This window comes from Apteryx rowi, unplaced genomic scaffold (assembly GCF_003343035.1).
Source record: "Apteryx rowi isolate R43461 unplaced genomic scaffold, aptRow1 scaffold_123, whole genome shotgun sequence".
Classification (NCBI taxonomy): Eukaryota; Metazoa; Chordata; class Aves; order Apterygiformes; family Apterygidae; genus Apteryx; species Apteryx rowi.
Genome location: NW_020447453.1, coordinates 1576316 through 1596022, shown reverse-complemented (window position 1 = coordinate 1596022; position 19707 = coordinate 1576316). Strand labels below are relative to the sequence as shown.

General features: G+C 43.2%; 1 protein-coding gene across 1 annotated transcript; it reads right to left on the bottom strand.

Annotated features, from left to right (window-relative positions):
* Window positions 1-2465: 2465 nt before the first annotated feature.
* ATP4B (ATPase H+/K+ transporting subunit beta) lies at window positions 2466-8591 on the bottom strand. The gene is made up of 7 exons (XM_026055485.1): window positions 8480-8591; window positions 6639-6767; window positions 5844-5957; window positions 4887-5086; window positions 3461-3514; window positions 2786-2878; window positions 2466-2627 (listed from the first exon to the last, which is right to left on the bottom strand). Exons 1-7 carry the CDS (start codon window positions 8589-8591, stop codon window positions 2466-2468), a joined length of 864 nt encoding a protein of 287 aa, XP_025911270.1.
* Window positions 8592-19707: the final 11116 nt, after the last annotated feature.

The window sequence follows — 19707 nt, the reverse complement described above, 5'->3', positions numbered from 1 at the left end:
TGCTAGCCTCCAAGGTCAGGGTGATCAGGCTTGAGAACTCTTCCTCAAGAGCAGTCGGAGCTGAAGCAGCCAGATATCCTTCTTCACCTTTCCSCAGTCATTAATAGTGTTTTATGCTTCTTGCACCCCTCCCAAAAGGGGGATCTCATCTGCTTCCGGTGTTGCTTAACTTGGTTTTGGTTTTGCCGGTCATCCGTCCTGCGTACTGAGCAGGATGCCCTGCCAGTTTGCATTCCCCGGTGCTTAGCTTCATCTTTGCTTTTTATCTTGCAGCTTCTGTCACTTGGGTGCCTCTGGAGTGCAACTACGCAAGCCTTTGTTTGCCCCTGTGACGCTTGCCTTGCTCACTACATGAAATGCTTGTACATTGTATTTGCCTGTGCCATCACAGTGTTACAAAATACTTAGTTGGTTACACTATTTAAGTATGCTTATATTTGGGTTCTGGCCAAGCTGGAATTACACCCTGATTAATACACTTACAGCTTTCACAGACCTCTCTACTTTGGTTTTATTAGCTACAAACCTTGCTCTGTATTATTATTATTTGCAATTCCAGTAAAGAAAGAGAATCATCTCAGATGGCTAAAAGTTTAAGAAAAAATCTAAATTCAGAATGAAAATCTTCAAGTTTTGTAGTTAAAGAACCAGATCCAGTATATCTGGATCATGCCATTTTCTAAACCTCAGAACACATCATCCTTTGGTGAACACTGGGACGCTTTGGTCTTTCCTTTCAAGGTATTTATTCCATCAAAGGCCTTTCTACAAAGTCGGTGTAGGCTGTAGTTCTGAAGCTGCGGCTGTTGAGATACCAGTCCTCGGGAAATTTGTTCAGCAGCTTGCCATTTTGTGCTGTAGTGACAATTACAATGTGAGCTTGTGATATTGCATCCCTGATTCAAACAAGCAAAGTGTAGGAGTTAAATCAGATACAGTCAAGCAGAGAATCTGCCTATTTTAGAAAGACCAAAGGAAGAGTTTTGTTTTCTTGCTGATATTTAAATGTTCCATTTATAGACAACCTTGGATTACTTTTGAGCATGAATTATTATTTTCATTATCAAAAAACTTTTATTTCATTAGCTTTCCATATTACTTTGGAAAGATGCACAAGAGGAGATTTATGTTCCAACAAGGATATGGGGTTGATTTTCATTTAGTCTCTTTTAAGAGAGGCAAAATCCTACTGTAAAAATTGAAACATGAAAGGCTGGGTGGGAGGAGAATATAAATGAGGACACATTTTCTTATTGTTTCTGAAATGTAGAATGCTCAGATCTTCTGCAAAAGGCTCAAATATTGTTTGTGGCTTTGAAGCAGGGAAATATTCCCCTCCAGCTGGATTCTTTCTATAAGCTGACTATCTGAATGTTACTATCGTGACCAAGGTTTATCTCTTCCATCTTCCCGCTTTCTAGAATGTCAAGTCAAGGAAGGTTGAAAATGATTTCTTGTCCTTTTTCTGTGTAACATTTATTCTCTGGCTGAAGCATCCTGGTCATCATCTAAAATAAACATGCTGTGCAGTGCTACTGCAGCAGTCCTAGTGGTAGAATTAGACTTGTCAAATTTTAGGTGCGCGTAACAACTTACTGTTACTTTAACATCTTCATTTTCCAGATATTTTCAGGTAAGCAAAACTCATAATTGCAAATCTTACTGCCAATACTCAAAGCAAATACTCTAGTAATTAAATTGACACAATTTTTCTGGCTATAACTAGATGTTACATTCTTACTGATCATTTTTTATTAAATTGTACACATACAGAAATTGTAAGTGATACAATAAAAGCTTTAAGCTAGAGGCCAGACTTCAAGTCACTTCTTTTGCACTCACTGATTAGTCACACTAAAAAAATCTGACTTGGCTGAAGAGTAAAAAAATAATRCATCGGGATACGGATAATTTTAATACACTTTTATAATTTATACATTCTATACAAGACATTGAGCTCTAATGTATAATGAAATTCTACTGCAGTAGTCAATACTGCTGGTATTTCAAAGTATTGAATTGATTTCTTTTTCTACCTATCTAATTATTTCTACAATGCCCCAAATGTAGTATTATACATCAATAATTTATTATGCTTTGAAATGTTAGTTTTGATACTATAAAGTTTTGATACTATACTTGTTTTCTTTGAAGTCATAGCTGCTCAGCTGAGAGGAAACTTGTTTTATGCAAGTATTTGCATGAAGGCATCAACATATGGTAGCCATGGACTGGTAAGCTATGTACATCAAGTTAATTGCTATCTCCTTCACACACTGGAAGTGGTATCTTGATTTTTAGCTATATGGATGATCTTTCAGTAGAAAATGTCTTCTTTCACTGTAATTTGAGTAAATTTATATGGAAATCATAGCGAGAAAATAAATATGAATGAAAGTGATAATGGGTAAGTCACTCCTCATATCGCACAAGTTTTTCAGAAATGTCTCTGTTAATATTGCTGCTTAGTTGTCTATTTTCAGTCTAAATTCCACTTTTCCTTCATATGGATCATGAACATTATCAGAAATAATTCCAGTTCCAATCACTCTGCACACTATTTTAAATTCTTCATTCCTTGTAATGTTGAGAAGTTTCACAGCTACCAAAGGATTAGTGTAGGTGGGCTAGGAGAAAGAAAAACCATAAGATAATTTAATTTTACACTATCAGTTTAGACATACAGCCTTAAAATTAAACTTCTGTCCAGCTCATGTAAGATGACATAAATGCTCCAGATATTTCATTTTATAAGAAAAACAAATTCAAGGACCCGGACACCCACCTGTGCCTTTTTTCCATAATAAGGGAAGTAGTGCAGGTTAAAGGTACCATTCACGGGGTAGTAGTCTACTTCAAGTGGGCGAGAATCATCACCCTGTTTGTAAAGTAAGACAGAAGAGATGTCTATACAATTGTAAGTCAGCCCTGTACAAATGTTTTATTGCTGGTAAAAGCCATATAATATGTATTGAAACTCAGCAGTCTATTTACCTCCAGTCTTGTTTTTATTTTTCAAATAAAAACGGAAATCCCCTGCTGCTACTATTGCCAAGAAAAACAGTCAAGAGTTCATATGGCAACAATGAATTCAATGAATTAGAATCAGCTGAAATTTGCAGAAAGCCTGAAGGAGTTGCTCTGATTTATGAACTTCCCTATCAGGAACAGAAAGCAAAGAGCAAATGTCTTATTAAAGCAAATATATTTCACTATTATAATTTATGCAGCATAGAAAAGCAGTTTTTCAAGTGATTTAAAATGAGCCAAATTTTTGGTTCTTAGGATGTTTAGTGGTGCAAAAGGGTGCACAGAATTAAGAGTAATCCTACTGTATTTTGCCAGAACAATCTGATTTCCAGAGATGCAGGGTAATCTCTCTGATCACAATTGCACTTTGCTTGCTGTCATTGCTGCAGTGCTTGAAATCTTTGAAACTTGGACCCCATATACTTACTACATAGGTGCAGTCCACTCTTGGTGCAGTGCCATTGCCAGGGTAAAATTTGATAATCTGAAGTAGAAAACACACATTACTCATCTAGGAAATTGTTGTGAGATAAAAATGAGCAAAGGATTAACACAGGTTCAGATGCTGCTCAACATGTTGCTTGGTAAGGCACTGTCCAACAGATCACTTCATCTTACGTAGCTGGGAGAAAAAAACATGTCATGCGGCTGGACGTTTCCCGAGCAGCCCTGGATGGGAAATGCAGGCGTGCTCACTTCCATCCAGGGCTGATAGCACTGCATCTAGTGCCAAGTCCCGCTTATTCACCTGTGTGTGATGGTTGCTCTTCCTGGTGCCCAGGCAGTGGGTGTCTGTTAAAGCAGCTAGTTGCAGGGAAAAAAAAAAAAAGAAAAGCTGTATCCCCTGTGCTTTTCATTATATGTGGTATTAGAAAACCCTGGCATTGGCGGAAAATCCTGGGCCCATTTTATCCTAGGAAAATATCAGGACCACGTTCTGTAGTGGCAAAGACAAAAGAAAGTAGGGCCCGTGAGGCAACATAAACATGCCTTTCTCCATCCCGGGCTGGCACGCAGCCTTGCTGAAGAAAGCAAAAACTTTTGGAGGAGAAAGCCTGCGTTTCACCTGCAAAAATCAGGTGCACGTCTCTCCTCTCAGAGCTGGATCTTGCACAGACTCTTGAAAACGCTCATTGCCAGAGACTACAGTGCAAACCGAACCAAAAAACGAGTAATTTTGTCTGTCAGTAACTGGTGAAAAATATGAACTCTTTTTGTTGATGTACTGAAACTGAACTAGATGCCTCAGGCTCTTACCTGAACACAAAAACAAAATCCTCGTCCCTTTTGCTATGTCCTGAAAAATTTAAAGGAAGCATGGAAGACTTCCTTTTCCCTCTTCAAATAATGTGTTGATGGTGTTTACTGAAGAAATASCCACCAGTCTTGAATTTTATTTTTACAGGTTCAGCTAATGGTATTTTCTGCAGCACGGAGAAATAAGATGTGCAAGTATCGCATCTCTGAAAGCCCTTCATTTACAATCTCATCCTAACACTTTAACTGCAGGCACAGGATCCTGAAATTGCAGAAGATAAACTGTTTTACATGCTAGCTTGTCAGATAATAGCACTGTGGAGATGCTAACAAATCTAAACAAACACCAAAGCTTCAAAGAGTCTGTTTAGAAAGCACTTTGCCCTCTCTTACTTTCCTAGATGCGATGAAAATATCTCACTAGTTCTCTAGTAACCCTGCAGAACCTCTCAGAAAAAGCACAGTATTTGCCTTTCCAGTACAAAGCAGAGTTTAATGTTTGTGGCAATAGATTATATAGCAAGTCCCCAAATGAGAATTATGCTATCTGATGTTTCTTGATGAATCCTTTCCTGTGCARCACTTGAGATTGTACTTACCCTGTTCATTTTTATAATTAAACAGGGGTTTCCTTCTGGAAATCCAAAAGTGGGATCTGTGAGGCCAGAGCAGTTTTGAAGCATGTCTGATGTAAATTTGCAAGATAGTTTTGTTTTATTTGGGCCATCAAAGGTGTCCTGGATGAAGTATGTGTCACTTGTGCAGTTGACATTCAGAAGCTGAGCAGCTGGCGTATATGCTAGATGTGTGAAGGAAGAAAGAAAAATTCCCCTCTGAAGTTTTTCATATATAAACTAGACATCCCAAAATCATGTTGGAGGTTATATCATGGGGGACTTTACTTCAAGGGAAAATGAGGTTAGATGGAATGAGGAAAATTTAAATTTAATTATTTTAGAATACCCAGGCCAAAAACAAAAAAAAGATCAAATTGAGTTAGGGCTGGCAATTTGTGTCGATAGTTCCATATAAAGTTCATTTCAGGTATAGCTTTTCTCAAAATGTGCATTAGAAACACAGAAGTATGAAATTAAGCCTCACAAGAGATGCAAATGTATTAAGATATGAACAGGTAGAGTGACTAAGGTCTTCTGGCTATACCTTTTGACGACAGTATGCAAGGGCTTCACAAGAGTAATGGCACTTTGATATTTGTAGTCACAGATAATATTAGATTTGTTTAGATAAGATTAGTTTAAATACCTTTTTTCCTTCCCCTGTTCCTTCAAAATACCTCTATTTTATTAAGACTGTCCAGGATAATAAGGAGAAAAAGCTCTGACACAGGACTCTACTTTTAATAGCTATATTTACATTTGTTGGATTTGCTGGTACCTTTTCAGAAGATATATTATCCACTCAAAATCTGTAATTTCAGGAGGACAAATAGAAAATGGAAACACTGATTCTCTGATTTAAGGTCTTCAGACCTAAAAAGGGAGGTGTGACAGCAGGTCTATTCAATATTATGCCGGAAACCTCATTACTTTTTTTACCTGTTAGAAAAGTCTGAAGAGTTGTCACGAATCCATCCCAGGTTTTGTTGTCAGATATGTTGTAATAGATTTGTAATCCTCTCTCGCCGTAAACATCCGGTCGTAATGTCACACCTTCAAAAGAAAAGAAGAGTGAAGGGAAGGCAGGGGCGAAGGGTCAGGCATAGATTAATTTCTTTAAGTCGACACTAGCTACTACACTGCATGAAGAGTTGTTATTGTAAACGTACTCGATTCCCAGTCTTTGTTAGAAAGGATTCAACCACGTACTGAAACCGTCTCAGCTGTGAGTTATGTAATTGAAAATCTGTGCTACTTCTAAACTTTTCTTTTCATGAATATCTGTGTTAACATCAGAATAGCTTGCAAAATCGTTTCAACAAAATACCAGGATAATTGCATCAGGTCGAAGAAACAGCACGTACTGCACCGTGAGAGACGGCTTCGGAAAAAGCCAGGCTTAATATTTTACAGGAATTATTTTGCCAGCCTGCAGGAGGTGCCTGAGCCCTGGGGCAGGGGTGCGGACGGGGCTGTGGTTAGGCCCCATCCTACCCTAACACCACAACATAAATGGAGAAAATCAATGCACCCCTATTTCTAGGACCTAGGATGCGTTTTCACACTGTGGCTAACCCGCGTAGGGATCATTTGGGCAGAATCGGCTCCGTTTATTCCATGTTTGCCTTTGCTGGCCCCCGGGGTGTTCCCAGCGCCTCCCAGCCCAAACGCGCGGCGGAAAACAGGGAACTCTGACACCCCACAGGCGGGAGAGGGTCCGACCAGCAGCAATACCTGGGGACTTCAGTTGATCTTGATAATCCGGCTCGTACGGATTCAGCGTCCGCATTAAGGAGTACAAGGCAAGCGAGAACAGCCCCGTCATCACCACGTAGAAAGCAAGGTAATAGAGGCTGATCCACACTGCGGAAGAAACGGAGGTTAAAACTCTTGGTTTGGGGCGCTGGGGGCCGAGCGGAGCTGGGCACCAGGGCTGGCATTTTCCAATCTTTTTCTCTAAATTCAAAAGAATGCTCTTGTAGAAACAATTGGCTTTGCAAGAAAGGACGTGAAGGTTAGAACAAATATTCAGCCCTTCTTTGTTGGCCACATCTTTTAGTTTGGATGCAGCAGCTGACGGTGTCACACTAGACATTTTTTGAGGTAGTTGGTGCTTAGCTCAGGTTATTTAAAGTTTAAGAGATTGTGCAGCTTCTTGAACTAACCTCACATATTAAGACCATTTATCTGCTCATCTGCTCATAAGCAAAACAGCCCATGCATTTCACTGACAAAAACAAGTTGCCAGTATTATTATTTATGTCACAGATTTCAGTATTATCTCAAGCGTGTTGATTTTAGRCCTGTATCCTTTCATTGCCTTTTACAGCTGAAATCATCTTCAGCAAAATGCATCTTCTTGCTATTTTATTCTCCTGGTATGAGATTTAGAATAATGTTGTGTTTCTTTCTATATGTGCATAACGTGTCTTACACACTGCTGGTGCCATACAGAAGACCAGGGAGTGTTTTGGGTGGGCAGCTCATTGCAAGGCAGAAATCACTTCCTGCAGTCATTGGCACCTCTTCGCACCTTCTCCTCTCCAAGCTGGAAAGGTTCACATTTGATTTTCTGTAAAACTCGAATTCTCAGGATGGCCAATAAGCTCTGCCAGCAGGTTTCACATGAGAAAAAATTTCTTCTAGAAACCTGCAGCTACCCATTACCATCTGTGGGAAGAGCAGGGACCTTCTTTAAAATATGTAGAGTTGCACTATCCAGAATATAGATCATAAAACACATTGTTGATGCAGACACAAGTTTGGCTATGGAGAGCGAGGTTCAGCTGAAATGTGCATTAGTGTGCTGTGATAAAAGAGAAGATCTGTTAAACAGACAATAATACAGAAAAGGAATCTTGGAAAGGCATAATGTGTTTCCAGAGAACTGGACAAAAATTATTTTCCCATACTTCCCCAGCTAGATCTAAAGACGAAAAGCACAGATACAGGCTTCTGCATCATGCTGCTGCTTTTGCATAAGTACAATGAGGCCTGATTTCTGCAGGCCCTAGTAATATAAACCCATAAAGTAAATTAAGCAAAATTTCCCGTACACCAGAACTCACTATAGTCAACAATGCTAGAAACGTATCATAAACAAAATCCTTGGCTATTAATAAATTAAGTAATGTGCTAATGTGTTAAATTTTGTCCTTATGAAATATTTGGACCAGAATTGTTTTAAAATATTCTTATGCTTGTAGGAACCACCCAGATCAATGTTTTGATCTAATTTATTCAATTTAAAGGACCCTTTCTTCTTGTCCTGTTGTCTAGATTGCACGGGACCCCTAAACCGGTCTCTAAAACCTGTTTATTTCTGAAACAGTTTTGAAATGTGAAGTCTTGTTCTGTAATTTCACCTCAACAGCAGTGTAGCAAACAGACTTCAGCTTTAAGAACATGTCTCAGCAGCTCTAGAGGTGATTCAGAAGCATATATGAAAACCAATACTTTCAATAATTACGAAAAAGCTGTCACCACATCGTATCCCACTCATAAGGAGGACCCACCCCCCTCAAGACTTTTAAGCATACTGGAGGAAGAGAAGACTCTTGGGTGTGAAAACATACCCCAGTTAATTAAGGTCCTTCCCATAAACTGCTTTGTTTCTGGATTCCAGACGAAACGCCGGAAATTTTCCATCCGTTCACTGCAGGTCTTTTTTTCACTTAAAGTTGCCATTTTCTCACAAAATTTCCCCAAAAGGCGTCCTCCTCAGACACTTAGAAATTCAACAGCTGCACAAACAGTTGGCCAAGAAAAATACTTTGGTTTTTATACCTTCTTCTCTCCTGAAGGTCAAGGAGATTGCTTCCTATACCAATGAAAGCACCTACTTACAATTATCAATCCGCAGATACTGTTCTTTATAAACAATGTTGATAATGTTCAGTGTTCAGACTGGCAAAAAAAAGTTAGTTCCTATCAAATGCCCTTCTACTTTCTCTTGAATACCTTAGCAGATCTGCAGAATTATGTGTTTTGTAGAGTGCCTTTAAAGCTTGTGATATATATTCAGTGTGATAGCTGTTATCAAGGCAGATAAAGCTAAGGAGAACTTGTTTCTCTATGTTTTTTTTTTTCTTTTTTCAATTAACTTGCAAATACTGGGTACAATTCTCCCATTACAGTCTGTTCAGATATATGCGATTGCAGCAGGAATGTGTGTGGTAGAATTGACTCCATTACCTGTAGCGTTTGCTGTGTTTCACAGCTGGGCAATTTAAGACCAATATTTTTCTCTCTGTTTTCTCTGGGGAACGTTTTTATGCCATCTCTGATAATGCTAACTCAGATACAGAGGATATCCGTATCTTTTTTTCTGAATATCCCTGCCTCTTTCTCAGCATACCACCAGCAAAACCAGAAGAAAGACAGGGAAGAAGAAAAAATACTGTATAACAAATGATAGTTTTGCCACACAGGTATATATAAAGAGGCAGAGCTGCGATTGCTTGGGTGTAATTTACCCGCCATTTCCATTTGCGTTGCAACCGAAGGCTCCGATACGTTCAGAGACGTGCACTTAACCCTGCGCTCGGTGAGCAGCTCATCCAAAACCAGCTGTGTCCCAGGTGGGACCATTAAAAGCCTTAATGATCTTTCATTCTTGTTTTTTGTTGGTCTTTTCTAATTGCACTTGCATATGTGTGTGTGTGTGTGTGCATATACCTGACATGGAGCAACGGCAGCGCCTGTGCTGATGCTGTTGCAAGGGGGGAAAGGGCTGAGGCACTGCCGGGTGCTCAGATGGGCCCGTCTCCAAAATGGGGTGTGCAGCACTTGTCCCCGCCAGGCCCTGCAACCAGCCAGCTGCCACAGCAAGGCTCAACCCCTTCAGTTCCTCCAAGTTTCTGGGAAATAAGGTGACCATGCAGAGAAGCAGGACTTGAACGGGTCCCCAGCACCTCCAGCTGGCAGAAAGGCGAAGGGCACTGGAGAGCCAGAGGGCTGCGGGAGCACCCGGGGGCTGCATTTGCTGTCAGCCAGGAGACACCCATCGGTGGGGAGCSGGGCTTCACTCCCAGCACAAGCACTTTGCAACAAGGCGGATGCATGGGGACAGGGCAGGTCACGATAAGTCGGCTTGGCTGCAGAAAAAGGGAGGGCTCAGATTATGGCTTTTATTTTAGAAAGTGCCTCTAGTCAATGCCTCTCAATTCTTCTCATTGAAGTTGTTCACTAACGATGTTACTCTCTTATTGGACACCAGTGACGCCAAAGTCCAGAATTGCCCTTTGAATTCAGCAGGGCCAGGATTTCATCCCTTTGGATTTGGTATGTTGTCATGTCCTCACTTCGCAGGACACGTTGTGGGGTCAAACGTTTTAAAATGAGAACATATGAACCAATTACCTGATAGACCTTTGATTATTTGGATACTGAGACAGCCATAAGTGGTCTCATCAGCTGGAGTAATATAGCAATTTTCATTATCAGCTAAATAATGCTGAATTTCTGAACACAGCTAGAGATGTATTACGCTTTTCTGCATCAGATCAAGCAGCACGATAGTTTAGGCTAATAGCCACCAATCTGGGGTGTTTCATTTGTTTTCAGATTGTAAAATAGGAATCAGGCCTAAAAAACAAAAGTAAGTAAAACAAAATAAAACAAAAATAAGATTCACAGACATTTGTCAAATTTGTACTTCCCACAGAAAGGGGGGGAAAATGAACAAAAAGGTATTTTCAGTAATCACACCATGAACTAACCCATCTTTAGGACAAATACATATTTTAAAGTCAAAATAAGACAAGGAGATTGGGCAATAGTCTGAAAATAATGAAAATCAAACTGCTACTCAGTGTTTAAAAGTATTATACTCCACTCGTAGATATGTGATATCTTAACAGTACACAACTTGAGTACACAACTAAATCAACACAATGACAAACAATTTAACTATTCATAATGAAATCAAATCCTAAATTATGTTCTAAAGGAAAATATTGTTACTTCTGTGTTTTCATACCCCAAAGGTTGATCTAGAAATCAGCAAGGTTTCTGTTGCAAATAGATGTAAAGCATTGATCATCTAGGCACAGCAGAAGCCCAGCATAAGTATGTGTATAAAAGGTGGAATCAAGTCTGCCTAAATTTAGGATTTTGTATTCAGCAGCGTGGAAAGCTGAAGACAAAGCTAATGACATCGAGGCCAAGGATTTCAAGTGATCTTCTTCTCTCTTATATTACACCCTGTTTGTTCATGTGCATCACTGGAACGTAAACCTAAAAGTCTGTTGAGTTCAGCACTGTTTTGCCCATGAATGACCAGGCGTCCAAGAAATGTGTCAGAATTTGCACGTTACAAAATAGACAGGGAAAATGATGGTTAAAGGAAGGGAAAGCTAAGTTTCAAATGGAGGGGGAGGGCCTGGTGGGTTTTAATGAAGTCTATAATCTGCACATAATCTGCTGACCTAGATTCAACAGTGCCAGGTATATTAGACAAGGATAAGGAAGCTAAGTGATTTAAGTGGATTATTTAAATTAAATTTCCTTATTTCTGAACTGGGGTTAGAAGAGCTCATTTAAAATTGAAAATGAAAATGCACAAAGTTAACAATAGTATCTACAATAAAAGATACGAAAAAAGGAATAATATTACAGATGGAAATCTGGCTTGACTAGAAACTCCGTAAATACAGATTACATAAATACATTAACCATATTAATATAAATGCATAAGTACAATTATTATAATAACTTAGGTATATAATTTTAAGTAATACATAAATGAAATACATAACTATTAAATATAATAACTTACATAAATTACAAAAATTACAGAAGAAAAACAAGAGGTAAAAAATCATATGACAAAAAGTGGTTGGATTAAGACCGTTTTTCTGTTAGATTTCTTCTTCAGTATTTGAAATGGTCAAATACATTAGACATTTGCCAATGAAAATGAAAGATGTCACTACTTGGAGAGTAATGGAACAGCAGACAAAAGCTGAGAAACTTGAGTTTTACTGAAGAAGTCACCCGGAGATCTGAGCCAGCACCTGAGTTAAGAAAAGAAACACTTGTGCAAGTCATGCTGTGTGTGCAACCAGCCAACTGCTTGCCACAGTCCCCGGGTGTTTGCAAACAGGCACCTCCTACTTAATATTAGATGGGTAGCTGCAAACACATTTTTCATTAAAAAGTTATATTTCACCTGCATGATTTCTAAATAGAACTAAAGAAAACAGGATGGGCTCGAAATTAAATAACTACTTTACAAGCAAATCCTCCTGGAAGCCATTTCCAGGCACATGAAGGACAAGGAGGCGTTTGGGATTTGTCCATCGCGCCCACCAACCTGGCAGCTTTCTCTTGTGAGACGACAGCTCGGTGGGCAAAGGCACAGCAGAGGACACCTCCTACCTTGGTTTTATCACAGCTTTTGACACTGTCTCCCCATAGTATCCTTGTAGCCAAACTGGGGAGATATGGACTGGCTCAGTGGAGTAGAATGTGGCTGGAAAGCTAGGCAGGTGGCCGGGATTGGAGGGTGGTGGTCTGTGGGTCAAAGTCCAGCTGGCAGCCGGGTACAAACACCGTTCCTCATGGGTTGATACTGGTGCTGAGGCCATTTAACACCTTCATTAATGACCCAGGTGAGGGCAGAGCACACACCCTCCACATGCTCCTTGGGGACACAGCGTTGTAGGGCAGCGGTTGACACACTGGAGGGCTGGCGAGACGTCAGCCAGCCCCAGAGAGGGGCTCGCCAGAGCTTCACGCAGCTCAGCAAAGGCAAATGCAAAGTCTGGCACCCGGGCAGGATAACCGCATGTCACAGCACAGGCTGGGGATTAACTGGATGGGTAGCAACTCTGCAAAAAGGGACTTAGGGGTCCTGGTGAACAACAAGTTGAACAGAAGCCAGTAGTCCATCCTTGCAGCAATGAAAGCTAACAGCACGCTGGGCTGCATTAACAAGAGTACAGCCAGGAGGCTGAGGGAAGTGATTATTCCCCTTCATTCAGCACACACCAGACCCCATTCTGGAGCACTGTGTCCAGTTTTCAGCCCCCCCCAGTACGAGAAAGGCAGTAACAAACTGCAGCAAGCGCAGTGGGGCCACAGTGACAGCCGGAGTGGGAGCTGACGTGCGAGGAGACACAGTGGGAGTGGGAACTGCTCAGCCGGGCGTGAAGGCTGTGGGCAGGTCTCACTGCCGTCCTCACCCACCTAATGGGATGTTACAGAAAAGACAGAGTCAAACTCTTCTCTGAGGAGCACAGCAAAAGGACATGAGGTGACACACACAGGTTGCAGCAAATGAAATTTCAATTAGCTACAGGGAAAAACCTCTCCATGAGGGTGGTCCCACATGGGAACAGGGGCCTGGAGAAGCTGTGGACTCTCCATCCTCAGAGAGACTAAAAACTCGGCTGGCGTAACCAGGGAAGGCCCTGCCAGAGGCCCCTTCCAACACTGTTCTTGCATCTCCAATTCCAATCTGTTTTTAATTAACAAGATACAAAACATAAAAAGAACCATAACACTGAAAAATCATAATAATGTTGTAATAGGGTAGCCCTTTGCATTTCCATATTTGTCACTTCCAGGTGTATTGTTGGACTTGACAAAAATAAATACGTCACACCATATGCAGTGTTATGGGAATGACCTGACTTTGAAGAGTTCTACCATCGTCTTGGCTGAGAAGGCCTCAGTATCCCTCAAATATTCTCCACGCAGCTCTGCTGCTCCCTTCCTAAAAGCTGGTGTATCGCATAAACTAAAGGTAGCAGCAGCCCTCAAACCTTTGGTGTCTGCTCTGAATCTTGTCCATCAAACATCAGTGATCATATACACTCATTGACCAAAAACCACGGAGGCATCATTCTCATTCCCTTCCAGTGTAGAGCTACTGGTAGACTATTGAAAAAGATTGTTTTTTAACSTATGGTTTGTGGCCCCTGAGGGCTCTGTGTGGATGACTTCTAACAGCCTCGGGAGAGGTAATTAAAAAAAGCAGACCTATTGCCCAAAGACTTATATTCTCTGTACAGGGATCTGCACCTCTACCAAAAAAATCTCTGGGGATCCACAGTTGGTAAAAGCTAAATCTCACTGATTTAGAAGGCAACTTATGAGGGGTACTGCTTTAATGTTATAAAATGTTATAAATRTTATAATTAATGTTATTGTAGTCCTATAACCACTATACTTACACAATCAGTAAGTGCTGGCTTTGCCATTTCTTTATGGTTTTCTGCAGTTCTAACTGAAAATATAAAAAAATACATATTTTATTCCAGGCTTCTGCACCTAAATCAGAGGATTTTTCTTCTCCTCAATTTGCTGTCTAATCAAGCTGTGTTACTTTTGGTTCGGGTTAGTGTCAGTCCATACCTGCATGCGCTGCGAGCCCCCTCAGGAGCAGCAATTTTCATGTCTCTGGGTCCCTGTGCCCCCCATTCTGCCCTCCGAGACTCCCGTGATGCCACAGCGTGGTTGCATGCAGGGACAAGGGTTTCCTGGGCAGAAATCAGGATCCTGGACAAGCAGCCCGGACCTTTTGTCTGGCCAAGGGGAAAAAAGGTGCTGAGGCTTGAACCCCCCATGCAATGTGGCGGCACAGGCTAACCCAGCCTAACGCTGACCTCACCCGAAATGAAACATTTTAGAATTTCAGGAGTTTTTTTATTCTTTGCCTATTTGGACATTTCAACCTTTCTTCCCGTCAGCTCTGGTTGGAGGCTGCAGACCGCCCCCTGCTCTGCTGTCACTGCTGCCACGAGGGCTGCACTCTCCTTCCTGCCGTTCCTCTCCGTCCCCCCAAATTTCTCGCCCTGCTTGCAGCTCCTCCTGCCCCATCAGCAGGATGAATTACGTCCCCCAGAGGTGAGTCTGTCAGTGTAACTGTGCACGTGTGCCCAGCCCTGTGTACGTGCACGCATGTGACGGTTATTTAAACACTCAGCTCTTCTTCCAAACTGACAATGATCCAGTGAATCAGGAGGCTCTGATGCAGATTTGCTGTGAATTTAAATCCATTTTGCAGCATTCTGCTGAAGACTAGTGCTGCTGTTGTAAAGCTTCTGTTGCTACTTGTTTTGCAGGTGAAAGCAAGATTTGAAAACTGTTTTCAGATGGTGGGTGGAAATAAAACTTATTTTGTTTCCGTAGCAGCATGACCTCTAAGCTGAAAAGTACAGAGCAGTACAGCAAACCTCCTGTTTTTCGAGACCTAGAACTGAGAAAGCATGCGAAAATATTGATTGCATCTTAGGAGGGGCCCGGAGGAGGCCCAGGACCGTGCGCCGTGCGCCGTGGATGTAGCCAGCCTGCTCCGAAGGTGCAATCCCGAGACGGCGAGGAAGATGTCCAGCACTGCCACCTTGCCTGTGGGCCAGGGCACGTCCCTGGCCCCTTCTGTTCAGCCCCATGAGGGACCGTGAGGCCCTGTAAGAGCTACACCTTATTCGCTGAATGAGTATTAAAGAGTTAAGAAATTTCCCCATGGGAATCTGGGGATTTTCCACCTCTCTGCAAACACACTGACTCAGAATTTGATGTTTCCCCTGAAACGCTGGAGGAAAAGTTTGGAATTAAAAGGGTAAAGAGTAATAACAGATTTTTCTTTGAGGGTTTTGCTGAACAATGAGTGAGATCTGGTTGCAAGAGCTGACAGAAGGCCTCTGTACCTATATTTCCCTGTTGAATTCCACATGAGGCCACAGAAACCTGCCTTTTCTCATCTCGTGCCACATCAGGTGGACAAAGTAACAGAGGTGGAGGGCTGTTAGTGGGAAGCAGCGATGTCTGAGCGCAGAGGTATGGCCAGTCCTGGGGTGCAAGTGGGGGTGAGAAATGTGCTGGAAGAGCAGAAACAGGTAACGGTGATGCACAAAGCCAAGCTCAGTGCTACAGCAACATGCCAGCTGTGTGGCACTGCTGAGCTGTGGACAAGGCTGATGTGTAACCATGACAAGTATGGAGTCTTCATGGAAAGTTTGTACATGGGAGTGAAGAAGAGCATTGCCTGCCTGAAGAGATTTGTTAAGACAGGACAGAGGCATGGCTACAGCTGCTCTGTGAGGTCTGCTGAAGCATTGGTTGGCTCCTGGCTGCTGCAGTAATTTGTCAGGACAAATTCCTGAGCAGTGTACAATTTCCTCTCATGTCTCCACGGGAAGGTTGCTGGCCTAAGCACCTTCTGGGCCTCATCTTTTCCCTATGGTCCATCAAGATTCAAGCAGCACCCATTTCCCCCCCCACTGCGCAGGGTTTTCCTTCAGCCTTTAGAGCATTGCACAGATGTCCCGGCCTTGCAGTCTTTGCAGCCAGGTCTGATCTGCTCGCTGTCCTGAAGCCTCAGGTTGGGGCTTTTTGCCCTCAGGGTGTGGGGGGTGGGCATGCCTGCATGCTGCGGTGCATGCGGGAGCAGGCACGCAGCCCCACTGGGACAGCCATGAGGTGTTTAATGTACTCAGAGCTGCTTGAACAGGGGCTGATGTTTGCTTTCCCCGGCTGGTGTATAACGTCTGCATCTCTGACCTTGGGCTCACCATCGAACTGAAGGACGAGCATGCTGTGGGAACAGTCACGCAGGAGCATGTGGGTGTGCAAGGCCTGAGCAGAGGCACCTCGAGGCAGATAATTTGACCCCTCAGAGCTGCACTGCCCCTGCCTGAGGGTGCAACATGCACTGTCCGCTGAGCTGGACTGACTGCTGTCTTGGSGGGACTTGGATAAGAGCATGGCCCTCAGTTCCACCTGTGCTGGGGTTGGCAGCACAGCTAGCACCGGTTTTGGGGGCACCCTGAGATGTGATCTCCTGCCCAGCACAGATGGGGTAACAGACAGGGCCAGGGGAGGCTTCATGTATTTTCTCTCTCCTGCTGACCCAGTTGTGGACAAGGCAAAATCTGGCCTCATGGAGGCTCAGATTTGCCAAAAAAGTAATGGAGGTGTGTTTGGGAGAGCCTTGCTGTGGTGATTGGAGGTGGCTGTACTTGTACATACAAGGAGGGAGGTAATGTCCCTTCCTCTCTCATGGGTTTGTACCATTAGCGAGCTTAGGCAATAAGCTTTAACACCTCTCCTGGAGGACCATACCTTAAAGGTTAGACGCTGTCTGACATGTTAGCCCTCTGAGATGAACAGATAATGCTCTGCCTATTAACCTGAGCAGAAATCGATGATGATGTGCCTTGGATGAACCCGTTTTACGGAGACCTCATTACCAGCCATACCTGACTGTGCTGCGTTAGGTTTGCATGATGCTGAACGGGAGCTCAGTATTGTTAGTAAAACATTAACACCATTCACTCATGATAATGGGACTGATTTCTTTCTCCTGGGGCGGGTGCTCAGGAGGTGGTGGTGGGGGAAATACCAGGCAGGACTGCTGRTTGCCCACCGCCTTTTCATTACTGGAGGGAGCAAGGCTCTCTGATGGACCACAGGGAAAAGACGAAGCCCAGAAGGTGCTTAGACCAGCAATCCTCCTGTGGAGACGTGAGAAGGAATTGCACACTGATCAGTAGTAATTTGTCCTGACAGTGGCCAGCACATCAGCGGTGGGGTCGGCTGCCAGTTCTGTTGCGGATCCAAGGCTCGGCCCCTCCAAGCTCCTTTTGCCCCTGTGATTTCAGTCTGGCTCCCCAAAATAGGCCAGTCAGTGCCTTCTGCTAACTCCCTACTCACCACCAGCCCCAGGACGCCCTGAGTGGGGATACCCCCCTCGAGCTCCCTTTTTTAGTCCCATGCAGCAGCAGCAGAGGTGACACCCCCTTGCTGCTGCCTGGGCACCATGTGCCTTGATGTTGTGCAGCATGGGCCACACTAAGGACAAAAAATTGCCCTCATGTAGAAGAGGGAGAGGCATCTCTGCTGGGTTCCCTACCCTCTGCGTGCAGAGGTTGCCGCTGAGGTTTTATGTTAGGGCTGACATTTGAAGTTAATCTCCTATGGATGAAATGAGGATTCTGCCSTTCTGTTTGGCCTGTGGCTGTTTTCTATATTAAAAGGTCAGTTTTAGGCTTGCTCTGCCTTTCAAATGAATACTGTAAAGATAATTTTCTGAAATCTGAATCCTAAAGAAAATTTAGAATACAAGAGAATGCAGCAAAAATTGTTGCCAGTGCCTCAGACTGTAGAACATAGTGAAGAGGTGCTTTTCATATCCAGAACTGCCTTTAGTTTTAAGGTTTTGATATTTTTTTCAGGTGGGTTGTGTGTTTCACTAGCAATCCCTTTTACTTCTCTCCTGTGTCTCAGCTGACAAGAGAAAATGTGCTGACATTTTTAAGGCTTGGGGAGAACAGTTATTCTGTGTTTGAGAATAAAGACATCAAATCTGCAGCCTGAGCAATTCTGGTCAAGACAACAGTGAAAATATCTTTGGGTTAAAGTATACTGGTGTTTCCATTGCTTCAAGACTTGGGGCAAGTTATAAGAGCAAGGGGGGTTAAGGAAAGGCTCAGTGCTAGATTTATGATAGCAGGACGATCAGCACTGTGGAAAAAGCAAAGCAACGTCTCTTCAGGACTGACCTACTGCTCACCTCTGTTTTCCAGACTGAGCTTCGCTTGTCTCTGCTTTTCTGTCCTGCTCCTGTCTGTGAGCCCAGCCAGCTCCCTCCTGTCTCCCAAAAAATGAAAATAAATTAGTTATGCAAACCTGCTAATTTGCATGCAAAAATACATCTAGTAAAACCCAACGATGTTCCTTTCAGACTGGTAGTGAATGAGTGCCAAAGCCTGGCATCATGAGGGCAACATACTACTGCTCGTGTTGTCTTTCAGATGGAGAGTAATGAGGTCCCTGGAAACATTAAACACCCCTTGAAACATCTCCAGCAGTTCTGGCCTCGTTGACTTTTGCTGAAGGGATTTCTCCATCTGCACAGAGCATCACAAGCATAGAGTTTCACGCAGCATTGCAAGGAAATAGGCCATGCACTCAGCCAAATGTCCATCTGCCTCTTGTTAAACTCAAAATCTTGTTTATGGGCAAAGGCGACACACATATACTTATATATAAGTGCAGTCAAGAATTTATCGTTAGTATTACTGAAATCTTAAGAGTCTAATCATTTTTAGTTCAGCTCTAATTGTTGCAGTAAAAGATAGAATAATAATGCAGTTAAAATTGTTAAGCACATACTTCTTAGTTTCTACCCCTTTCCCTGATGTTGTGCTCTCCCTTCCCCTTCTCCTCTGGTCCTAAGGTTGGTGGTGTCACTGTGCTGGTGGTGGTGGGTGTTATGGTGAGTCCTCAGCACCTGGAGTCCTTCATGGGGAGGGATGGGGGACTCATGGTGATGGCTTTTGCTGCTGCCCTCGAGGAGCCTCTCAGGGGCGACCCTGGCTGTCCATGGACATGCTTGGGCCCCTGCACTCACCTCGCTACTCTGCAGCTCTGCGCTAGCACTGGAGGCCCTGTCCTGGGGCCGCCAGCGCCTGCTCCAGCCTCGCTCTCTGCTCTCCTTCCTGTCCCTGAAGGTGCTGTGCTCCAGCTCCTCTGTTGCCACTTCATGAGGCCACTGCTCTCCTACCAGCTGGATGTTTCTCCCCACGACACCCTTATGTCGGAGTTGTCACTGTCTCCTTCTGCCCGGAGGAGTTGCTTCTTCCTCTCATCCCAATAAAGCTAGGACTGGAGCACACAACGATGAGTGCCAGTAAAGCACAAGGTTGCTTTACTTGCCAAGGCCATCTAGTCAATTAGGAGAACTGCTGTGACAGCTAAACCATGCCAAACAAAGCTGCAGGCAGGTCAGGAAAACGTCGGATGCAGCAAACTTGGTGAGCCTCTGCCCTGAGGCCTTGCAAACTCATTGCCAAGC